At 45.7% G+C, this 23,599-nt stretch overlaps 1 protein-coding gene across 3 annotated transcripts in view; it reads right to left on the bottom strand.

Moving 5' to 3' along the window:
- Window positions 1-23,599, bottom strand: part of POU2F2 (POU class 2 homeobox 2) — a 296,979-nt gene that overhangs the window by 5,735 nt on the left and 267,645 nt on the right. For all 3 annotated transcript variants that reach the window (XM_085615591.1, XM_085615593.1, XM_085615592.1), the window contains exons 11-14: window positions 20,597-20,745; window positions 15,727-15,903; window positions 11,267-11,333; window positions 5,485-5,665 (exon numbers count right to left, since the gene is read on the bottom strand). In XM_085615591.1, the coding sequence (XP_085471717.1) occupies window positions 5,485-5,665; window positions 11,267-11,333; window positions 15,727-15,903; window positions 20,597-20,745 (574 nt within the window). The remainder of the gene's footprint in view (window positions 1-5,484; window positions 5,666-11,266; window positions 11,334-15,726; window positions 15,904-20,596; window positions 20,746-23,599) is intronic.

Here is a 23,599-nt window from a genome sequence, read left to right as displayed (position 1 = left end):
GAGGCCCTGTCGAGGTGCATGTGATGGTGTCCACTGTGTGTAGAGAGAGGTGGAGACAAAGGCTATCACAAGAGGCCCTGTCCACCCCATGCCAAGGTACAGAAACTGGAAAGGGAGGTGACCCTGTTGAGGTGCATGTGAAAGAGTCCACTGTGTGCAGAGAGAGGTGGAGGCAAGGCTAGCACAAGAGACCTTGTCCACCGCATGCCAAGGTACAGAAACTGAAACTTTAGGAGTTCCTGTCTATGTGCATGTGACGGTGTCCACTGTGTGTACAGAGAGATTGCGACCAAGGCTAGCACAAGAGGCCCTGTCCTCCCCCTGGAAAGGTACAGAAACTGAAACTTTAGAAGGTCCTGTCAAAGGTGGAGACAAGAGGGCTTAGACATACAGGTACATTTACCTGTGCAGATTTACTTATATGTATATTTACTACTACACCTAGGTAAGGCTACACTTTTTGCTATTCACTATTTCCAAGTAGACATATATGTCTAAAGTAAAGTGTTGGGAAACAAATTACAGCTAATTAATCTTTTTAAAAAACACAAAAATTTTGTTATAAAATATAAACATAAAATATATTTAAATATTTATAATTAACCTAGAATTAATACAATCAACTGTTACAGCACACTACTTGATCACATTCCATGTGTTTTAAACAATCAATTCAAATATATGTATTTAATTTACAAATAATATTTCGTAATTGGTAATTGGACAAAAACATTAACATTTTTACTAAATATGTATGAATTATTATGTATTAAATTTTGTTGAAAGGTATGTGTTAAAATAACACAAATTATCTTTCTCTTTTTAACAAAAGTGTAAAAGTTGAATATTTTTTTTTATTTTAAACTGGGTTGATTATTGCATTTTAAATGAATAAAATAAGTATTTATATATATATTTAACATTTACTGAAATATACAATGATATATACATATTAAATGTCAAAATAATGTTATTTATTTAACTGTCGTTTGTATGAGAGTTATTTTAAGTCCTTGTCTCAAATATTTTCTATGAGTGTGTTGCAGCACCTGTGTGTGGCCATGTGTGCTGTTTGACCTACTCCAAGGCTAGGCTGGACTACATTTACATCTGTTTTTGAGACCCTCAGAGGTGTAGTAACTTTAGAGGTGGGTGGATCTAATAAACAAGATATTAATTAGAGGTGAGAGAAGTAAAGTTTAACTTGCTTATACTGACTAGAATAAAAACAGGATTTTTTTCCCATTTAATATACTCTGTAATAAATGATTCTCTATAAAAAATATTTTCAGATCTATATTTTGAGTTAAGATGGACCTGACAATATAAAAGTTTTTTGTGAATGATCCCTTCGAAGTGTGACTAATAAAGGTAAACCACAGGATTAAAAAGTGGTTTTATCTTTTAGCAACTTAAAGTGAAGTTGGCTCTGTATTTAGAATGTGAAAACGTTGGGGATATATATTTTCTTAAATAATTTCAAATAGCATATTTTTGCATACCCCCGTAGGTATTACATTAACGCCTTGAAGGGATTCATAGAAATAGAAGGGTGAGAAAACTAAACAAAGACCCTCCAAAGAGAATTATAGGGGTAAGTTTATTCAGGCCGTTCTATATTTAAAATGAGACAATATTCAGAGGGTCTGATCCTAATGGAATACTGTTCCCTCATAGTATCATCCGGCACCTATGAGACTGTAAAAAACCAGACGAGGAACCCGTCCAAAACTTCATCGGAGGCAAATATAAGAGCTTCCATATAAATCAATAGGTATGCAACAGGTTTACTATTAATATGAATGAGACCCGGTGTTTTAAACTATTATGTTTGAGTAATCTTTCTGTGTTTAAATTAATGTGTTTAAGCCTATTGGATTTTTGGCCGACACTTTTCCTCCATGCAGACTTATTCCTAGGTTGCTAAATATAAATCATGAATAATGTAACAAAGGAATGTTTACAAAAAAGAGAAAATTCTAATAAAGTTTTTTACATTCTATTCAAATTTTTAAACATCGAACTATTGTCCTGAAGAAGGTGACGTTCCACCTTAGCACCGAAACGCTGCGTCGACAGTTGTTCTTCCTGTCTTATTGCACATATTGTTTACCTTTTATTTAAAAATATGATTTTAAATGTATTTTTAACTTTGTCAATATCAATTGTATAGAACATGATCTTTTGAATAAAATATTGATAATGCATTCCTTTGAATTCACATGTTTGATTAGAAATTGATTATTCTATGTATGATTTTTATATATTTTTGTCTGTAAATTTAGCAACCTGCTAAAATTTGTCTTATTATATCTCAGTGTATGGCCTTACTATAACTAAGTTAACCAATCCAATTAGAGGATCAACTCCTCATGTTTTCAGAGTAGAAGGAGAAGGGAACTTTGTGTTTGTTTCAGTAATAGCAAAGGCCTTACTCTTTTAGCGGGTGGGTTTGTATAGTAGCCGATACATCCGTAACACCCGTTCTTATCTTACCTTAAACCCCTCCCATTTTGTTCTGAGTAGTCCCCATTTTCCAGCAACTCCCCTTTGTCCTTCGACATTTACTACTAAAACTTAGGAGTATGTGTGCAGTGATCTCTTCTACTCTGTAGAGTTATACGTAGAAAGGTTGGGGAGGTAGAGGTGAAGGTCACTGTCTGTAGGTTTCTGAATAGCATTTTGTAGTATGTGAGTAGTGCTTCTGTGGTACTAGTTCACATACCATAATCTGCAGCTGGTGAATAGGCCCTATAGGTGGAGAAACGAGGCAGAGTGAAAGGTCCTGTCTACTGCGTGTGTAGAGAGATGGAGAAAAGAGCAGCACAAGAGGGTGTGCATAGAGAGGTGAAGCACAAGGAGTGCTGGCCAAGATGCCCTCTCCACTGTGCACGGGCAAAGAGGCACTATTCACTGAAAGACAAAATGACTGTCATTTGAGAGACAAAATGGCTCTGTCCATTGAGAGACAAAGAGGCACTGTCCATAGAGAGACAAAGAGGCTTTGCCAATTGAGAGACAAAGAGTTTCTGTCCATTGAGAGACACAGAGGTGCTGTACCTAGATCGGAAAAGGGGCTCTGTCCATTGAGAGACAAATAGTCTGTGTCCATTGAGAGACAAAGAGGTTCAGCCCAATGAGAGACAAAGAGGCTCTGTCCATTGAGAGACAAAGAGGCTCTGCCCAATGAGAGACAAAGTGGTTCTGTTCATTGAGAGACAAAGAAGCTCTGTCCATTGAAAGACAAAGAGGCTCTGTCCATTGAAAGACAAAGAGGCTCTGTCTATTGAGATACAAAGAGGCACTGTCCATTAAGAGACAAAGAGGTTCTGCCTAATGAGAGACAAAGAGGTTCTGTCCATTAAGAGACAAAAAGGCTCTGTCCATTGAAAGACAAATAGGCTCTGTCCATTGAGAGACAAAGAGGCTCTGTCCATTGTGAGACAATGAGGCTCTGTCCATTGAGAGAAACAGAGGCACTATGCATCGAGAGACATATAAACTCTGTCCATTAAAAGACAAAGAGGCTCTGTCCACTGAGTGACAAAGAGGCTCTGTCCATTGAGTGACAAAGAGCCTCAGTCCATTGAGAGACAATGAGGCTCTGTCCATTGAGATACAAAAAGGCTCTGTCCATTGAGTGACAAAGAATTTCTGTCCATTGAGAGACAAAGAGGCACTGTACATGGAGAGACAAAGAGGCTATGTACATCAAGAGGCAAAAGGGCTCCGTCCATTGAGAGACAAAGAGGCTCTGTCTATCGAGAGACAAAAAGGCTCTGTCCATTGAGAGACAAAGAGGCTCTGTTAATTGAGAGACAAAGAGGCTCTGTCCATTGAGAGACAAAGAAGCTCTGTCCATTGAGAGACAAAGAGGCTCTGTCAATTGAGAGACAAAGAGGCTCTGTCCATTGAGAGACAAAGAGGCTTTGTCCATTGAGAGACAGAGACTATACATCGAGAGGAAAAAAGGCTCTGTCCATTGAGAGACAAAAAATCTCTGTCCATTGAGAGACAAAGAGGCACTGTACATATTGAGGAAAAGAGGCTCTGTCCATTCAGTGACAAAGAAGCTCTGCACATCGAGAGGCAAAAAGGCTCTGTCCATTGAGAGACATAGAGGCTCTGTCCATTAAAGAGGATCTGTCCGTTAAGAGACACAGAGTCTCTGTTCATTGAGAGACAAGGAAGCTCTGTCCATTGAGAGACAATGAGGTTCTGTCCATTGAGAGACAAAGAGGCTCTGTCTATTGAGAGACAACAAGTTTCTGTCCATTGAGAGACACAGAGGCTCTGTACATTGAGAGACAGAGGGGCTCTGTACATTGAGAAACAAATAGGCTCTGAACATTGAGAGGCAAAAAAGGCTCTGTCCAATGAGAGACCACAAGGCTCTTTCCATTGAGAGAGAGAAATAGTTTCTGTCCATTGAGAGATGAATAGGCTCTGTCTATTGAGACAAAGAGGCTATGTCCATTGAGAGACAAAGAGACTCTGTTCATTGAGAGACAAAAAGGCTCTGAACATTGAGAGGCAAAAAAGGCTCTGTCCAATGAGAGACAAAGCAGCTCTTTCCATTGAGAGAGAAAGAGTCTCTGTCCATTGAGAGACAAAGAGTTTATGTCCATTGAGAGATTAATAGGCTCTGTCCATTGAGAGACAAATAGGCTCTGTCCATTGAGAGACAAAGAGGCTCTGTCCATTGAGAGCTTGGAGTTGTGGAGTCAGATGGCTAAGCCTGGGAATATTCTGTTAAAATGCTTTTCACAGCGCTGATGATCAATAGCCCAACTAGAAACATCAGAGGATAACTCTACACATGCCTAAGAAGGAAGCAATGCAACTTGTCAAGGTCTGCAGACATCTGTGAGATGATCAAAGCTAGCTAGATATGCAAGAACCAGGGCTCAATACACGTCCTGCTGTGAGAGACCTGCTTCCATGGGGAGGCCGGTATCTGTACTTTTGAGTGGACGGCCAGGTCTTGTCCTGAGGTGGAATACCTGTCTGAGATTGGGTGCATGAGGCTGGAACCTGTCTCTTTGAGAAGGGGGCCTCATACTCTGTCCTGGTATGGGAGGGATGGTTTGGGGGGCCATCCATGTCCATTGATGTTGGATACCTGTGTTTGCTCCACTTTGCTCCCGTGTTAGAGGCCTGTCTCTTCACCGGAGTCTGTCTCTGAGGCTTGTCCCAAAGTTCTGGTTCAGGATACAGACTATGTCCTGGATTAGAAGGTCTACCTAAATATTCTTGTGAAGGAGGACAATCTATGGGGTATGTAAGAGGGTTGTCTCTCTGCTGGGGTGGGATGCCTACCTGTGGTGTGACATGGGAAGGCTGGATCTACACTCAATGTAGTTATGTGTCACTGTGTCTCTGTGCCCTGGCGTGTAAAGTACAAGTGGCCTTGTTAAAATGCACCTTGCCCACACAAGGCGCTTCCCCCGCTCTGTCATGGTAGCAGATGTGCTGTCAACTTACCCTGTGCTGGGATTCAGTCCAGACAAGCTGATGGAGGAATGGCTGCTGCTTTGGGGACTTGGGTTTGTGCTGTTATGGGGAGGTGGGGTGACTGAAGGGATGGAATTAAGCAAGGGGACTCCTCCGCTTCCTGGTGTTCTGCTGGGGGCCAAAGATCCCATTGCTGAAGACAAGGTAGTAACTGGAAAAGAAAAGATGTGCTCCATCACAATCTTTAACCAAGCCCTGGTTCTAGAGAATTCAGAGAGTGCAGGCAGTGCAAAGCAGCTAGAGGCAGGCAGTGCACAGCAGCTAGAGGCAGGCAGTGCAAAGCAGCTAGAGGCAGGCAGTGCAAAGCAGCTAGAGCCAGGCAATGCAAAACAGCTGTACAAGAACTACCATCATCATACAAGCACTACCACAGCTGTAAAAGAGCTACCCCCATCATGCTAGCACTACCACAGCCGTACAAGTACTACCACCATCATACAAGCACTACCACAGCTGTACAATAACTACCATCATCATACAAGCAATACCACAGCTGTACAAGAACTACCACCATCATACAACCACTACCACAGCTTTACAAGCACTTCCGCTATTACACAAGCACTACCACAGCCATACAAGAACTACCATCATCATACAAGCACTACCACAGCTGTACAAGAACTACCACCATCATACAACCACTACCACAGCTTTACAAGCACTTCCGCTATTACACAAGTACTACCACAGCCATACAAGAACTACCATCATCATACAAGAACTACCACAACTGTACAAGCTCTACCACAGCCATACAAGAACTACCTCCATCATACAAGCACTACCACAGCCGTACAAACACTACCACAACTGTACAAGCTCTACCACAGCTGTACAAGAATTACCATCATCATACAAGCAATACCACAGCTGTACAAGAACTACCACCATCATACAACCACTACCACAGCTTTACAAGCACTTCCGCTATTACACAAGCACTGCCACAGCCATACAAGATCTACCATCATCATACAAGCACTACCACAGCTGTACAAGAACTACCACCATCATACAACCACTACCACAGCTTTACAAGCACTTCTGCTATTACACAAGTACTACCACAGCCATACAAGAACTACCACCATCATACAAGAACTACCACAACTGTACAAGCTCTACCACAGCCATACAAGAACTACCTCCATCATACAAGCACTACCACAGCTGTACAAGAACTACCACAACTGTACAAGCTCTACCACAGCTGTACAATAACCTCCATCATCATACAAGCACTACCACAGCTGTACAAGAGCTACCACCATCATGCTCGCACTACCACAGCCATACAAGAACTACCACCATCATACAAGCACTACCACAGCCGTACAAGAACTACCACAACTGTACAAGCTCTACCACAGCTGTACAAGAACCTCCATCATCATACAAGCACTACCACAGCCATACAAGAACTACCACAACTGTACAAGCTCTACCACAGCTGTACAAGAACCTCCATCATCATACAAGCACTCCCGCAGCCGTACAAGAACTACCACAACTGTACAAGCTCTACCACAGCTGTACAAGACTTACCACCATCATTCAAGCAATACCAAAGCCGTACAAGCACTATGAGCATTTTACAAGTACTACCACAGCTGTACAAGAGCTACCACCATCATGCTATCACTATGACAGCCATACAAGAACTACCACCATCATACAAGCACTACCACAGCCTTACAAGAACTACCACAACTGTACAAGCTCTACCACAGCTGTATAAGAATTACCACATCATACAAGCAGTACCAAAGCCATACAAGCACTATGAGCATTGTACAAGAACTACCACAGCTGTACAAGAACCTTCATCATCATACAAGCACTACCACAGCTGTACAAGAGCTACCCCCATCATGCTAGCACTACCACAGCTGTACAAGTACTACCACCATCATACAAGCACTACCATAGCTGTACAATAACTACCATCATTATACAAGCACTACCACAGCTGTATAAGAACTACCACCATCCTACAACCACTACCACAGCTTTACAAGCACTTCCGTTATTACACAAGCACTACCACAGCCATACAAGAATTACCACCATCATACAAGCACTACCACAGCCGTACAAGAACTACCACAACTGTACAAGCTCTACCACAGCCATACAAGAACTACCTCCAACATACAAGCACTACCACAGCCGTACAAGAACTACCACAACTGTACAAGCTCTACCACAGCTGTACAAGAACCTCCATCATCATACAAGCACTACCACAGCTGTACCAGAGCTACCACCATCATGCTCGCACTACCACAGCCATACAAGAACTACCCCCATCATACAAGCACTACCACAGCCGTACAAGAACTACCACAACTGTACAAGCTCTACCACAGCTGTACAAGAACCTCCATCATCATACAAGCACTACCACAGCCATACAAGAACTACCACAACTGTACAAGCTCTACCACAGCTGTACAAGAACCTCCATCATCATACAAGCACTACCACAGCCGTACAAGAACTACCACAACTTAACAAGCTCTACCACAGCTGTACAAGACTTACCACCATCATTCAAGCAGTACCAAAGCCATACAAGCACTATGAGCATTGTACAAGAACTACCACAGCTGTACAAGAACCTCCATCATCATACAAGCACTATCACAGCTGTACAAGAGCTACCCCATCATGCTAGCACTACCACAGCCGTACAAGAACTACCACAACTGTACAAGCTCTACCACAGCTACACAAGAACCTCCATCATCATACAAGCACTACCACAGCTGTACAAGAGCTACCCCCATCATGCTAGCACTACCACAGCCGTACAAGAACTACCACCATCATACAAGCACTACCACAGCCATACAATAACTACCACAACTGCACAAGCTCTACCACAGCTATACAAGAACCTCCATCATCATACAAGCACTACCACAGCCGTACAACAACTACCACAACTTAACAAGCTCTACCACAGCTGTACAAGACTTACCACCATCATTCAAGCAGTACCAAAGCCATACAAGCACTATGAGCATTGTACATGAACTACCACAGCTGTACAAGAACCTCCATCATCATACAAGCACTATCACAGCTGTACAAGAGCTATCCCATCATGCTAGCACTACCACAGCCGTACAAGAACTACCACAACTGTACAAGCTCTACCACAGCAACACAAGAACCTCCATCATCATACAAGCACTACCATAGCTGTACAAGTGCTACCCCCATCATGCTAGCACTACCACAGCCATACAAGTACTACCGCCATCATGCAAGCACTACCAGAGCCGTACAAGTACTACCACCATTATACAACCACTACCACAGCTTTACAAGAACGTCTGCTATTACACAAGCACTACCGCAGCCATACAAGCACTACTGCTATTACACAATCACTACCACAGCCTTACAAGCACTACTGATATTACACAAGCACTACCACAGACGTACAAGCATTACCACAACCTTACAATATAATTTATCTGATAAACAGCTATATTGCAATGTACGCTCTCTCCCTAAACAATCTATCGAGAGTACCTCTCACCAGCCAAATATATGTTTCTTCACTGAAACTTGGCTCCATTCTTCAGTGACCCCATGCATTCCTATAGCCATTCCTGAAAGCTATATTTTACTTGAGAGAGACAAAAAAAAAGGGGCAGAGTTGCTATCGCTATCTGTGCCCCGCTAAAGTCATATTAATTGATACCCTCTGTAAAGAATGGATAGAGCTCTGTATATTCTACTTGGAGACTTCTCCTGGTGACCTGTGGAGAGGTGCCCTATTTTGCCACCCTCGTGGCCCAAAAAAAGATTTTAGTCATAAGCTAATGGAATTCCTTACCCCCATGTGCTCGCTTCCAATACATTCCTCTCAGTGGGGGATTTTAACTTCCATGCAGAATTGGATGCTGATCCTGAAACGCAATAACTACTCTCCATTATGGAAATTTGGGGGCTCACCCAGAAAACAACTGGCCCCACTCACATCACCGGACACACACTAGACTTTTTATTCACGAACGCCCTTGATATACAGGTGAACCCCCCTTCCGCTTTAACCTGGTCAGACCACTCCTTGATTACCTTTCTAATACCTATGATTGGGAAACAGCCCATGAGGAATAATGTTTCCTATAAAAAAAACAGATCCCTGAAGAAAATCTCGGACACTTCCTTCTCGCCAGTCTACCTTACCCAAAATGTTTCACATTTTTCTGATTTTAATTGCTCTCTCACAAATTTCCAGGAATCTTTTTTCTCAGGCCTTAGATAAAATTGCGCCCCTCAAGCGTAACCGCTGCAATTTTACGAAACCCCTTTCCCCTTGGTTTTCACAAGAACTAAAACTAAAGAAGGTGGCCTGTAGGAAATTGGAGAGAAGATGGTGCTCCTCCAAATCTATCCCCAACAAACACTCTTAAAAAGTGGCCCTACATAAATACCATAAAAATATCTAAGTTAAACAAAAGTTGCATTTCATTAACAGAACTGATACTGCAGGTAACTCACCCACAGACCAATTCAAAGTTCTGAATGAGTTTATGAAGCCCACTGCCTGCAGCTCATCGATTCCGGCCTCCCATGAACTGTTCAACGCCCTTGCAGACCAATTTGAAGAAAAAAAAGCAACCATCTACCATAACATCTCTTTTCATCGCTCACCTACCAATACTCTGGCTGTTGTTTCCCCATCCTTTCTTCCACCTCGTGGCTTTGCGCTCCAGTACCGAGATACCCCTACAGGGGTGATTTGTTGTGCTATACCAAGTCTCCTTCACATACCATAACATAACAAGGACAATCACCACTGTACAATCACTATCAACATTGTACAAGCACTACCACAAAAGCCCATATACTTCTGCAACCGGTCAAGAACTACAACTAATGTACACGCACTACCAAAACCATACAAGCACTACGACAAATGCATAAACACTTTCACAACCGTACTAGAACTACCACCACTGTACAAGCAATACCACAACCATTCAATCACTACAACAAATGCATAAACACTTCCACAACAGTGCAAGAACTGCCACCACTGTACAATCACTACAACAACCATTCAGGAACTACCATAACTGTACAAGCACTACATGTGTGGTATGATGGATGATTACAAATCAATAAAAATGGTTTAAAAGTAACAAAGCTGTACCACAACCACACAAGCCCTTCCGCAAATGTACAGACACTACCACAACCATAAAAGAGCTACTACCATTGTACAGGCACTGCCACAGCTGTCTTTCGGCTGCGTGGGGTCCTATCTCGCGGACTGTGCCATGTATTTGCTTTCATCCACACGTGGCCTTCTGGACAGCTTGTTGGGGGGTGTTGGTGACTGTGGACGGCTGGTGATTGGGGATGTTTGGGCAAAATGCCTTAATGCACAGACATAAGCAACTACACAGCAACTGTAGACAGGCAGCTATACAGAGAAGTCAGTCATAGAACACTGTGTACAATGGGGTAGTCACAGCAAAACCAGCCACACATACAAGCTGTTATTAAGCAGATATACATATAAGTAACATGCAGGCAGGAATGCACTGACCGCATGCAGGGAGCCACACACAGGCAGCTACGCATCAGCATGCCGTCAAGGAGTAGCGCAGTTTGGAATTGCTGTTTGGACTCTCTGGTTTCAAAGTACCTCAAGGGCAGTTTTTGAAAAGATCTAATTAAGAGAATCCATGGAGGAAGGGGTGGAGCGATTAATCTCACCACATACCTGTTGTGCTGAGGCTGCTGGAAGCCTGTGTGTTTGCCAGGGACACACCAGTCACTTGATTTGTCACCTGCAAAATAAAACAACCGGTAGAAGGTCAACATTATGAACTGTAACGCTTATTCATAACTTCAAGACGCAACATTTAGTACCAGTGTCATGATTACTTCCGTCCCACAACACGGCCATGCACAACATCGGCCCCACTGTTATGCAGACGGCTATGCACAGAGGAGGGAATCCCTTGAATAAAGTGGATCCCATAATGCCAGTGGTTGTGCCACAAACAGCCTCTAAATGCTGCCACCTACACCCAACTCAAGTCAAAAGTCTTTTTAGGACTCAACATCTGGTGACCAGAGCCCAGACATCACCAGGTGGCGGGTACACAATGCAACCAAACAGTGGGTCCTGTAAGGGCTTGGTTTGCCAAAAAACAGAAGGGGAGAATGGCTACTTTCAAAATATAAATGTAGTTCATACATCAGGGAAATGCCCACTTTCAAAAGAAGCAGGTTCCCAGGACTGTCAATACTCAAAAAACCCCAAACTGTTTTGAGAAACATCCTGAGGAGGGCAAGAATTCAAAACGTGACTAATATGTATAATTCAGGACACATGCATTCAATTAAAACCTACCAGAGCAAAACACTGTGCCCAAAGTGCTCTGTGCCCTGGCTTCTCTGTGCCCTGGCTTCTCTGTGCCCTGCCTGCTCTGTGCCCTGGCTGCTCGGTGCCCTGGCTGCTCTGTGTCCCAGCTGATCTGTGCCCTGGCTGCTCTTTGCCCCCACTGCTATGCGCCCCTCTGCTCTGTGCCCAGCTGCGCTGTTCCATGGCTGCTCTGTGCTCAGCTGGTGTGTTTCCCCTTCTGCTCTGTGCTCCTGCAACTCTTTACCTGTCCCGATTAGTGCACCTCAGCTCTGTGCCATGCTGCTCTGTGCCCCCTGCTCTGTGCCCCTGCTACACTGTGCCCAGCTGCACTGTGTCCCCCTTCTCTGTGCCTTTGCAGCTCAATGCCTGACTGCAGTGTGCCCCTCTGCTATGTGCACTGCTGCTATGTGCCACGGCTGCTCTGTTACATCACTACCAAATGTCCTTGCGGCCTCAACTGCTCCATGCAGTGGCTAATCTCCTCTCCTTATCTCACACACTCACTCATTCTGCCTCCTCTGTCCAGTTCTGCACGTTGTCTGCACAAACAAAGCTGCTTCTCCTTCCTCTCCTCAGGCACACCAGAAATGTGACCAGTGGCAGAGTGTGGCAGGAGAAGAATGCCATCCGAGCCTCTGCTGAAGTCTCTACACTCCAGACATGCAGCGCCGAAACACTTCTGATCTCGTCTATAGTGCAAAAAGGCAAAAAGTGATGCATGTCCCTAATGTAGCGTTCTACCCAGCATGCAAATGAACACGCCACATGGAGCGCTCTAATAGACGTTTTTATTCCTCAGCATACGATCACACACTGAACATTCATTACATCATAACCTTGAATAACCACACCATAACACCTCCCAGCAAGTGACGTAATGCTTCTGTTGCGTCCGCCCAGAACCAGAAGGGTCCTAGCGCACAGTCTCATGACACTACATCTAATTGGGGTTCAGTGACTTGTTTGGCATTCAGTTTCCCAATGGCAGCCAATGCACAGCAGCCAGATATACTCTCTGCCCACAGCACAGGTGCTGCATACGGCCCATCCCTTCTATGGAGGCGGTGCCAAGACAGGCTCCCTAGCTTGGGGGCACATCCAGGCACTGCCAGGAAGCTCAGGAACCCATGCACATTCAGATCTGACCACTCTTTGCAAGTTCAAGACCTTATATTCAGAAGTGCGATTTCAAGACATGCTACTTCGCAAAGCTAGAAAAGCTGCCTGAAGCCTCTAACAGGGAACAACCACTCCTAAGGAGAGTTATGGTGTTGCTATCTCCAGAGTCAGATGCATATGGCGACGTACATAACGCACCGCCCTTTGCAAACTGCAGGGCGTATGCATCTCAGTAACACAAGTCATTCCCAACATGAATGTATAGCCTTTAATAAATGTTTGTGATAATAATAAAATGTTTATATATCAGTAAATTCTACTGGCATAGCCAGGCACTCTAAGCTACAGGTGTTGTGATCTGCTGTAAGAATGTGTTTACTGAAATGGGCACTCATGCAAGTGAGATCTCGTATTACAACAGCAGGGTCAAAACCTTGCACTTTAGAAACTGAAGAATAGTCTGAACTTCAAACACAGTAGAGCATTTCACTTGTAGCCTCAATGTCCCCTCTTCGAGATTACCAGAACCTCTGCTAGTGCTGGACAAGCCAGAAGAAGACCCTCGTGTGTACTACAGTCCGACATGACCCAACCGAGCTCCTGAGCAGATTGTTGCAAAGGTATGGGTGCAAAGGTGGCCTGGCCTTTGCGTATCTGGGCCCAAAGCTCTGGAACGACTTGCCACAAATGCTGAGCGCTTGTAAATGGCTCGCAGCCTTTCACAAGCTGCTTAAAACTTGGATGTTTCCACCTCTTTAATTGCAGCTAATGATGGTACCCCTGTAACATGTCACATGTCACAAACGCCTCAAATAAGGTTTATAAAAAAGGGTCTGGTTCCCTGAGATTACTGCTGTGTATGAGACAGGTGTACAAGCTCAGAGTGAACTACCACCACGAATGCCCAGTACCATGAGTATGTCCTCGTCTAGAGACCGCTTGCTTCCTAAACTTACAATATGTAAACACATTCCAGAACCTAGTAATATGGCACCACCCATGAAATCAAAACTACTGGGATGTGAAGGCAAAGGGCCAATGCAGGGTGCTGGACACAAGTAAGGGTGAAGGGAAGTGACTGCACCCTGCCTAACGTGTCAAGATGGCCGACCGGCCACGACAGGGAGGGCGGCTCATCTACCCTGCCCCCCTGGCCCAGTTAGGCATCATCAGTGTGGAAACTGCAGGGTGTAGAATGGGTGGAAATGGAAATGAATGAAGGACAGGAACTCACCGCCATTGGAAAGAGGGAATAGTATAGGGGTGGTCCTGGGGGGCTGTCCCCTCCCCACTAAGGAAAGAAATTGAAAAAAAGGTGTGACAGGGTATATTAGCAACATAGTTGTATTGCGAGAACACAAAGCTTAGTGAACTTTGGGGCAGAACCTCTTGTAAGGAGCACAATCAAGAGGCAGGGCGTGGGCGTGTGGACTGCTGCTGCGGGGTGGAGGCGTGGAGCTCCCCTTTATTAAAAACCATGGTGAGTGGGGTGTGTGGACAGCTGCTGCGGGGGTGGAGGTGTGGGTCTCCTCTTTATTAAAAACCCATGTGAGTGGGGTGTGTATTGCTGCTGCAGGGGTGGAGGCATGGAGCTCCCCTTTATTAAAAACCACGGTGAGCGGGGTGTGTGGACTGCTGCTGCGGGGGTGGAGGTGTGGAGTTCCCCTTTATTAAAAACCACAGTGAGTGGGGTGTGTATACTGCTGCTGCGGGGGTGGAGGCATGGAGCTCCCCTTTATTAAAAAACCACAGTGAGCGGGGCGTGTGGACTGCTGCTGTGGGGCTGTAGGCATGGAACTCCCCTTTATTAAAAACCACGGTGAGCGGGGCGTGTGTACTGCTGCTGCGGGGGTGGAGGCATGGAGCTCCCCTTTATTAAAAACAACGGTGAGAGGGGCTGGTGGACTTCTGCTGTGGGGGTGTAGGCATGGAACTCCCCTTTATGAAAAACCACTGTGAGTGGGGCGTGTGGACTACTGCTGCGTGGGTGGAGGTGTGGAGCTCCCCTTTATTAAAAACCATGGTGAGCGGGCATGTGGACCTCTAGAACCCACTACTGCAGGGGTGGAAAACAGGGAAAATATTCCCTCATCAGCAACTAGCTGTTCTTTTTTAAGTGCAATGCCTAGCATCGGAAGCTGGCCAGACCACCATCAGCCAGGCGCAGTGACCCCTGAAGTCATGGCTACGTTTACAGCTTGGCACAGCGATCCTGGGGAGGGCTAGGCACTAAAGATCAACTGTTATGTTATGTTAATAATACTTGATAAAGTGCAGTAAATCAAACCCAGAGGTACTGTAGTTCGAGGCGGGTCAAGGCACACATGAGTGCTGGGACACTTGTAAGTATGTGAGTCATTAAGAGGACAAACCGAAGCTCTGACCAGGTCTGAGAGCCACAACCATGGGATCACTGGAACAGAGAGTGGGCCCATTCTCTGCAGCAGATATGGGAGCCACTTCTAGAACCTTTGGAACAAACACTGGGCACATTTTCTGTTGTGAGGACCACCGGGGCAAGCAGACACTTTGTAGCAGAAAGAGGGACGCCTTCAGTACCATTTGTGGGGTCTGCTGGGGGAAGAGGCTAGAGTGGGGTGGGTAGAGCGGGAGAGGGGGTTAGGAGGACCTGAGGTCCAGAGGAGTTATGCAGTGATGGGTTGAAGAGGAGTGCAGGCCAGGTGGGTCCATACCAGATGGGGGCTGTAGAGGTTGGGCTTGGTCTGGCTGGACATCAGCGGGGTGGTGCTGCAGGGGTTAATGCGTTTCTCCTTCTGCCTGCGGTTGCAGAACCAGACCCGTATCACTTCCTTCTCCATGTTGAGCTGCTCTGCGATCAGCAGGATCTCCTCTGAGGTAGGCTTTTGGTTCTGTGGGAGAGGAGAGAGAGAGAGCAGGCACATGAGAGATCCTGAACATACTTGGGAAGCACAGAACATGGAGGAGCAGGGGAATCTTAGCGCCAAGAGGTAGGATCTTGGTGAGAAACAGGGCACCATGCAAGGGAAGCACAGGACATAGAGGGGTAGGAGAACCTTAGCGCCTAGAGGTAGGATCATTGCAAGAAGGAAGGTGTCATGCAGGGGAAGCAGGGGACATCAAGGGGCAGCAGAACTTTAGCAACTAGAGGTAGGCCATGAAGACTTTTCTTGTCCCTTCAATTTAGTCTGTGATGGCTGTGCGGTTATGTCAGTTCTTTCCTACCGGCGCCGGGACGCCCCTTTGCTGGGGCAGCTGTTGTGCTTTATAAAATAATAACATAACATAACAGGATCATTGTGGGGAAGAGGGCATCATGCAAGGGAAGCTGGGGACATCTTAGCATCTACAGGTAAGTTGTGAGAAACACGGTGTCATGCAAGGCATGCATGAGACATCGAGTGGAAGGGGATATCAGTGCAGAAACAGAGGTGCATTGTGCGAGAGGACAGCATGCAAGGATAACACAGCATAAAAGGGAGGCACGGGACATTGAGGGTGAAGCGTAACTCAGTGCAAAAACGGAGGTGCATTGTGTTAGGGGGCATCATGCAATGGAAACACAGGACATCGAGGGGCAGAGGAACCTCAGTGCAGAGACAGAAGCACATTGTGTGAAAGACGGAATCATGCAAGGGTAACAGAGCATGCAAGCGAAGCACGGGACATTGAGAGGCAAGGAACCTCTGTGCAGAAACATTGTGTGACAGAAGGAAGCAGAAAGCATTGAGGGACACACAGTGCATCGAGGAAATCATGATGGACTGTGCTTGGGTGGAACATCATGCATGGTTTGCACAATAAGCACAAATGCGCATTATATCTAAAGCGGCACCTAACATGAAGCACAGCACCCGAGGATGGTGCAGTGCATCGAGGGAGGCTTGAGTCCTCGTGCACATGCAGCAGAGGGCATCAAAGATGCACACCCTGGAAGGAAGGCACGTATACTGAGGGATGCACAGTGCATTCAGATGCATAGCATTAAGGCACGAAGGGCCCTTCGCCGGAGGCAGGTCATTTGCCTCATTTGAGTCTACGTTGTTTTACAAGAGAAGGACAGGTCATGGTGAGAGGTTGAAGTGCATTGAGAAATGCACCATGTATTGAGGGCACCCAGTACACTGCTTGGTACTATGCCAGAGCAGGGCATGCAAGGAAAGGTAGTGCCCAATGCAGAAGAAAGGCAGATGCAGAGGGTTGCCACTCTCACCAAGTGTGGGAATCGTTGACTGTACTGGGAAGGAGGAGCTGTGCTGAAAATGCAGCAAAGAGAAGCCTTTAAACTATAGGACTGGAATCACAGGACGCCTCCACTTTACAGGGGCATGGACAACTGGGCTCTAAGGATACTACAAAGGGCTTCCACTTCACAGGTTGGGGCATCTAGTCTTCAAGGATATCACAGAAGGGCCTCTACTGTAAAGAGAGCCTCTACTCTAGAAGGATAAGTGCAGCTGGGCTCTAAGGATATCACAAGAGGCCTCCTCTTTACAGAACTATGGGAAACTGGGCTCTAAGGATACCACAAAGGGCATCCACTTCACAGGTTGGGACAGTTGGTCTTCAAAGATATCACAGGAGGGCCTCTACTGTAAAGAGAGCCTCTACTCTAGAAGGATAAGTGCAGCTGGGCTTCAAAGACATCACAGGAGAGCCTCTACTCTAGAAGGATAAGTGCAGCTGGGCTTCAAGGATATCACAGGTGAGTCTCTACTCTAGAAAGATAAGTGCAGCTGGGCTTCAAGGATATCACCAGAGAGCCTCTACTCTAGAAGGATAAGTGCAGCTGGGCTTCAAGGATATCACAGGAGAGCCTCTACTCTAGAAAGATAAGTGCAGCTGGGCTTCAAGGATATCACAGGAGAGCCTCTACTCTAGAAAGATAAGTGCAGCTGGGCTTCAAGGATATCACCAGAGAGCCTCTACTCTAGAAGGATAAGTGCAGCTGGGCTTCAAGGATATCACAGGAGAGCCTCTACTCTAGAAGTATAAGTGCAGCTGGGCTTCAAGGATATCACAGGTGAGCCTCTACTCTAGAAGGATAAGTGCGGCTGGGCTTCAAGGATATCACAGGTGAGCCTCTACTCTAGAAGGATAAGTGCAGCTGGGCTTCAAGGATATCACCAGAGAGCCTCTACTCTAGAAGGATAAGTGCAGCTGGGCTTCAAGGATATCACCAGAGAGCCTCTACTCTAGAGGGATAAGTGCAGCTGGGCTTCAAGGATATCACCAGAGAGCCTCTACTCTAGAAGGATAAGTGCAGCTGGGCTTCAAGGATATCACAGGTGAGCCTCTACTGTAGTAGGGTATAGCCAGCTGGGTTTCAAGGATATCACCAGAGAGCCTCTACTCTAGAAGGATAAGTGCAGCTGGGCTTCAAGGATATCACCAGAGAGCCTCTACTCTAGAAGGATAAGTGCAGCTGGGCTTCAAGGATATCACCAGAGAGCCTCTACTCTAGAAGGATAAGTGCAGCTGGGCTTCAAGGGTATCACCAGAGAGCCTCTACTCTAGAAAGATAAGTGCGGCTGGGCTTCAAGGATATCACAGGAGAGCCTCTACTCTAGAAAGATAAGTGCACCTGGGCTTCAATGATCTCACAAGAGAGCCTCTACTCTAGAAGGATAGGTGCAGCTGGGCTTCAAGGATATCACCAGAGAGCCTCTACTCTAGAAAGATAAGTGCAGCTGGGCTTCAAGGATATCACAGGTGAGCCTCTACTCTAGAAGGATAAGTGCGGCTGGGCTTCAAGGATATCACAGGAGAGCCTCTACTCTAGAAAGATAAGTGCAGCTGGGCTTCAAGGATATCACCAGAGAGCCTCTACTCTAGAAGGATAAGTGCAGCTGGGCTTCAAGGATATCACAGGAGAGCCTCTACTCTTGAAAGATAAGTGCAGCTGGGCTTCAAGGATATCACAGGAGAGCCTCTACTCTAGAAAGATAAGTGCAGCTGGGCTTCAAGGATATCACCAGAGAGCCTCTACTCTAGAAGGATAAGTGCAGCTGGGCTTCAAGGATATCACAGGAGAGCCTCTACTCTAGAAGGATAAGTGCAGCTGGGCTTCAAGGATATCACAGGTGAGCCTCTACTCTAGAAGGATAAGTGCGGCTGGGCTTCAAGGATATCACAGGTGAGCCTCTACTCTAGAAGGATAAGTGCAGCTGGGCTTCAAGGATATCACCAGAGAGCCTCTACTCTAGAAGGATAAGTGCAGCTGGGCTTCAAGGATATCACCAGAGAGCCTCTACTCTAGAAGGATAAGTGCAGCTGGGCTTCAAGGATATCACAGGTGAGCCTCTACTGTAGTAGGGTATAGCCAGCTGGGTTTCAAGGATATCACCAGAGAGCCTCTACTCTAGAAGGATAAGTGCAGCTGGGCTTCAAGGATATCACCAGAGAGCTTCTACTCTAGAAGGATAAGTGCAGCTGGGCTTCAAGGGTATCACCAGAGAGCCTCTACTCTAGAAAGATAAGTGCGGCTGGGCTTCAAGGATATCACAAGAGAGCCTCTACTCTAGAAAGATAAGTGCACCTGGGCTTCAATGATCTCACAAGAGAGCCTCTACTCTAGAAGGATAAGTGCAGCTGGGCTTCAAGGATATCACCAGAGAGCCTCTACTCTAGAAAGATAAGTGCAGCTGGGCTTCACGGATATCACAGGAGAGCCTCTACTCTAGAAGGATAAGTGCAGCTGGGCTTCAAGGATATCACCAGAGAGCCTCTACTCTAGAGGGATACGTGCAGCTGGGCTTCAAGGATATCACAGGAGAGCCTCTACTCTAGAAGGATAAGTGCAGCTGGGCTTCAAGGATATCACCAGAGAGCCTCTACTCTAGAAAGATAAGTGCAGCTGGGCTTCAAGGATATCACAGGAGAGCCTCTACTCTAGAAAGATAAGTGCAGCTGGGCTTCAAGGATATCACAGGAGAGCCTCTACTCTAGAAAGATAAGTGCAGCTGGGCTTCAAGGATATCACCAGAGAGCCTCTACTCTAGAAGGATAAGTGCAGCTGGGCTTCAAGGATATCACAGGAGAGCCTCTATTCTAGAAAGATAAGTGCTGCTGGGCTTCAAGGATATCACAGGAGAGCCTCTACTCTAGAAAGATAAGTGCAGCTGGGCTTCAAGGATATCACAGGAGAGCCTCTACTCTAGAAGGATAAGTGCAGCTGGGCTTCAATGATCTCACAAGAGAGACTCTACTCTAGAAGGATAAGTGCAGCTGGGCTTCAAGGATATCACCAGAGAGCCTCTACTCTAGAAAGATAAGTGCAGCTGGGCTTCAAGGATATCACAGGAGAGCCTCTACTCTAGAAAGATAAGTGCAGCTGGGCTTCAAGGATATCACAGGAGAGCCTCTACTCTAGAAGGATAAGTGCAGCTGGGCTTCAAGGATATCACCAGAGAGCCTCTACTCTAGAGGGATAAGTGCAGCTGTGCTCCAAGGTTATCACAGGAGGGCCTCTACGGTAAAGGAACATGGCAAGTTAAGCAGACTTTACACAGAAGAGCTTGCATTCTAGAGAGCTCGAGCACATAAGGCTAACACAGCCCATGGAGTAGACGAAAAACAACTCACTGCAATAAAACTCTTCTCTAAGGCGTATCGCACGTTGGTCTCGATGCTTGTCCGCTTCTTGCGCCGGCGTCCGGGGAGGCCATCAAACCCCATGCTTGGGCTGTTCATTTGGTTAGGGCTTGGCAGCGTGGTGTCTACAGACATGGTCTCTGTGGCGCCAGCGATCATCAGAGGGAGGGCGCCGTGATTATCCATGCACAAGAGAGATGAAACAAGAGGAGATGCAGGCGGTAGAAGACAAACAATGATAGGAGATGGTAAGTAAAGGTGGCAACAGGAAAAATGTGAGAAGGCAGAGCGAGAGTAACATAGTAGACAAAAGCAGGAGATATTGAGATACAAATAGAGAAGTGGCAGATGGCCAGAGAGAGGTAGTGCAGTGAATGAGGATGGGACCACAGCAATTGGAAAAAAGCCCAAGTGAGGTAGGAGAAGCAGAGAAGAATCGAAGATGGAAACAAAATGAAAGTGAAATAGGAGACAAAGGGTAGAAATAGGTAGAAGTCACAGAGGTGAAAAGCAAAAGGGTTGGAGAGATAGTGTGTAAATAACCAAGATAGGTTGATAGCATGAAACATGGAGGTAGAAGCAAGTAGAATGAGTGAAAGAAAGAGGCAATAAATATAGAAGGAGTGTTCGAAGAGGTAAATAGGGCGGACCAATTTAAAGGAGATGAAATTTTGGGAGGACGGTTGGGAATAGAAATATGTAGCGAGGGAGGGAGAGAGTTATGGATGGAAGAGGGAAGGCACGAATAAATGAAGTGTGGTTGGGAGCAAAGAATGAAGTAATTCCCAAATGTAATTTAAAAAAGAGTAAACATCAACAGGAAAGCAAAGAATAGTAGAAGGTAAATTAGCAGTGAGAATGAGGATTAATTATGGATAAAGTGATTGGGAAAGAGAAAGTAAAGAAAGAAGTAAAAACAGAACTATTGTTAAAACAGCATATTCATGCACAAGTCTTCCTTGTAAAACACACTGCCTGTCTCTTAACTCTGCTGATAAAGAGGGAACCGTGACTGAACAATAATGTATGTTTTGGGAGATTGTGTGGGGTTGGATAGGAGTAGCTTGATGACGTGGATGCAGGCACTTTTGTGACATGATGTGCCCGCTGAGGAGACTCACTACTGAGGTCTGCACCAGACACTAATCAATTCCCAATCCGGCATCGTTAACTTACATAAAGGGGATGGTGATATCTCCAACGGGGGATCAATCAATCACAGACAGAATATGTCTCTAATAGGGATCAATAAATCAAAGACAGAATACGTCTCTAGTGGGGAATCAAAGAGTCATGGACAGCAAAAACTATGCGGAGAGATACCTCCAATGGGAGAATAATGTCTTCTGAATAAGAAATCTCTTCATGAGACAATGAATTAATCGTGGAGATTACATGGGACATCATTGAATCATGGACAGGTGATGTCTCAATGGGAGATCAAACAATCATGCACAGGAAAAGTCATAGACAAGAGATATCTGTAACAGTAGATCAATGAATAACGGCTAAGAGAAGCCGCAAATGGGAGATCGGTGGCTCATCAGCAGGAGATATCGCAAATGGCTGAAGAGTGAAGATCTGAATTGAGCTTTGTCCAATGGGAGCTCAGTGAATCGTGGACAGGCGATGTCTCCAATGTGAAATCAAGGAAACATGGGGAGGAGATATCTCCAGTGGGAAAAGAATGAATCATGGGGAGGAGATGTCTCCAATGTGAAATCAAGGAAACATGGGGAGGAGATGTCTCTAGTGGGAAAAGAATGAATCATGGGGAGGAGATGTCTCCAGTGGGAAAATAATGAATCATGGCAAGACAATATCTCCAAAAGAAGATAAAGTGAATCATGGACAGGAGACGTTTTGAACAGAAGATCAAAGAATCTTAGGGCCTCATTTATGAGAAGTGACGCATCGCTGCGTGAAAGCAGCGATGCGTAACTTCTCAGTCCGCCCTGACGCAACACCAGCAATGTTCCTTTCACATGTGGCAAGCCTCATGTGAAAGGGCCTGCGTCACCCTTACGCCTGCCATGAGGCAGGCGTAAGGTTTTGATGCATTGGCGTCCTAGTAGTGGCACAGCAAAATCTCATAGATTTCTCTGCGCCACTCCTACGACGCTTTCTTGTGGGGGTACGCCCACCCTGCATACATTATACCTGTCGCAGGTATAATGTAGTGCAGGGGTTTACGAAGTGACGCATCTACCTAGATGCGTCACTTCGTAAATATGGCGTGACATGGCACATGTTTTACGCCACTGGTGCATCACAAAAAGTGACGCACCGGTAGCGCAAAAGTGACGCAGGGGCTCATAAATGAGCCCCTTAGAGAGGAGATCTCTTACATTTGAAAACAACAATTCATGGAGTGGAGATATCTCTAGTGGGAAAGAATGAACCAATGATAGGCGATGTCTCCAATGGGTGATGACTGATTAACGGAGAGCAGATATCTCTAGTGGGGAAAGAATGAACTAAGGATAGGCGATATCTCCAATGGGAGATGACGGATTCATAGAGAAGAGATATCTCTACTGGGGACAGAATGAACCAAGGATAGGTGTTGGCCCCAATGGGAGATGACTGATTAATGGAGAGGAGATATCTCTAGTAGGGAAGAATGAACCAAGGATAGGTGATGGCTCCAAAGGGAGATGACTGATTCATGGAGAGGAAATGTCTCCAATGGGAGATGACTGACTCAGGGAGAGGAGATATCTCTAATGGGGAAAGAATGAACCAAGGATAGGCGATATCTCTAATGAGAGATGACTGATTCATGGAGAGGAGATATCTCTAGTAGGGAAAGAATGAACCAAGGATAGGTGATGGCTGCAAAGGGAGATGACTGATTCATGGAGAGGAGATATCTCTAGTAGGGAAAGAATGAACCAAGGATAGGCGATGGCCCCAATGGGAGATGACTGATTCATGGAGAGGAAATGTCTCCAATGGGAGATGACTGACTCAGGGAGAGGAGATATCTCTAAT

This window comes from Triturus cristatus, chromosome 7 (genome assembly GCF_964204655.1).
Source record: "Triturus cristatus chromosome 7, aTriCri1.1, whole genome shotgun sequence".
Lineage (NCBI taxonomy): Eukaryota > Metazoa > Chordata > Amphibia > Caudata > Salamandridae > Triturus > Triturus cristatus.
The sequence above is the reverse complement of the archived record's forward strand: the minus strand, read 5'-3'. Positions and strand labels throughout refer to the sequence as shown.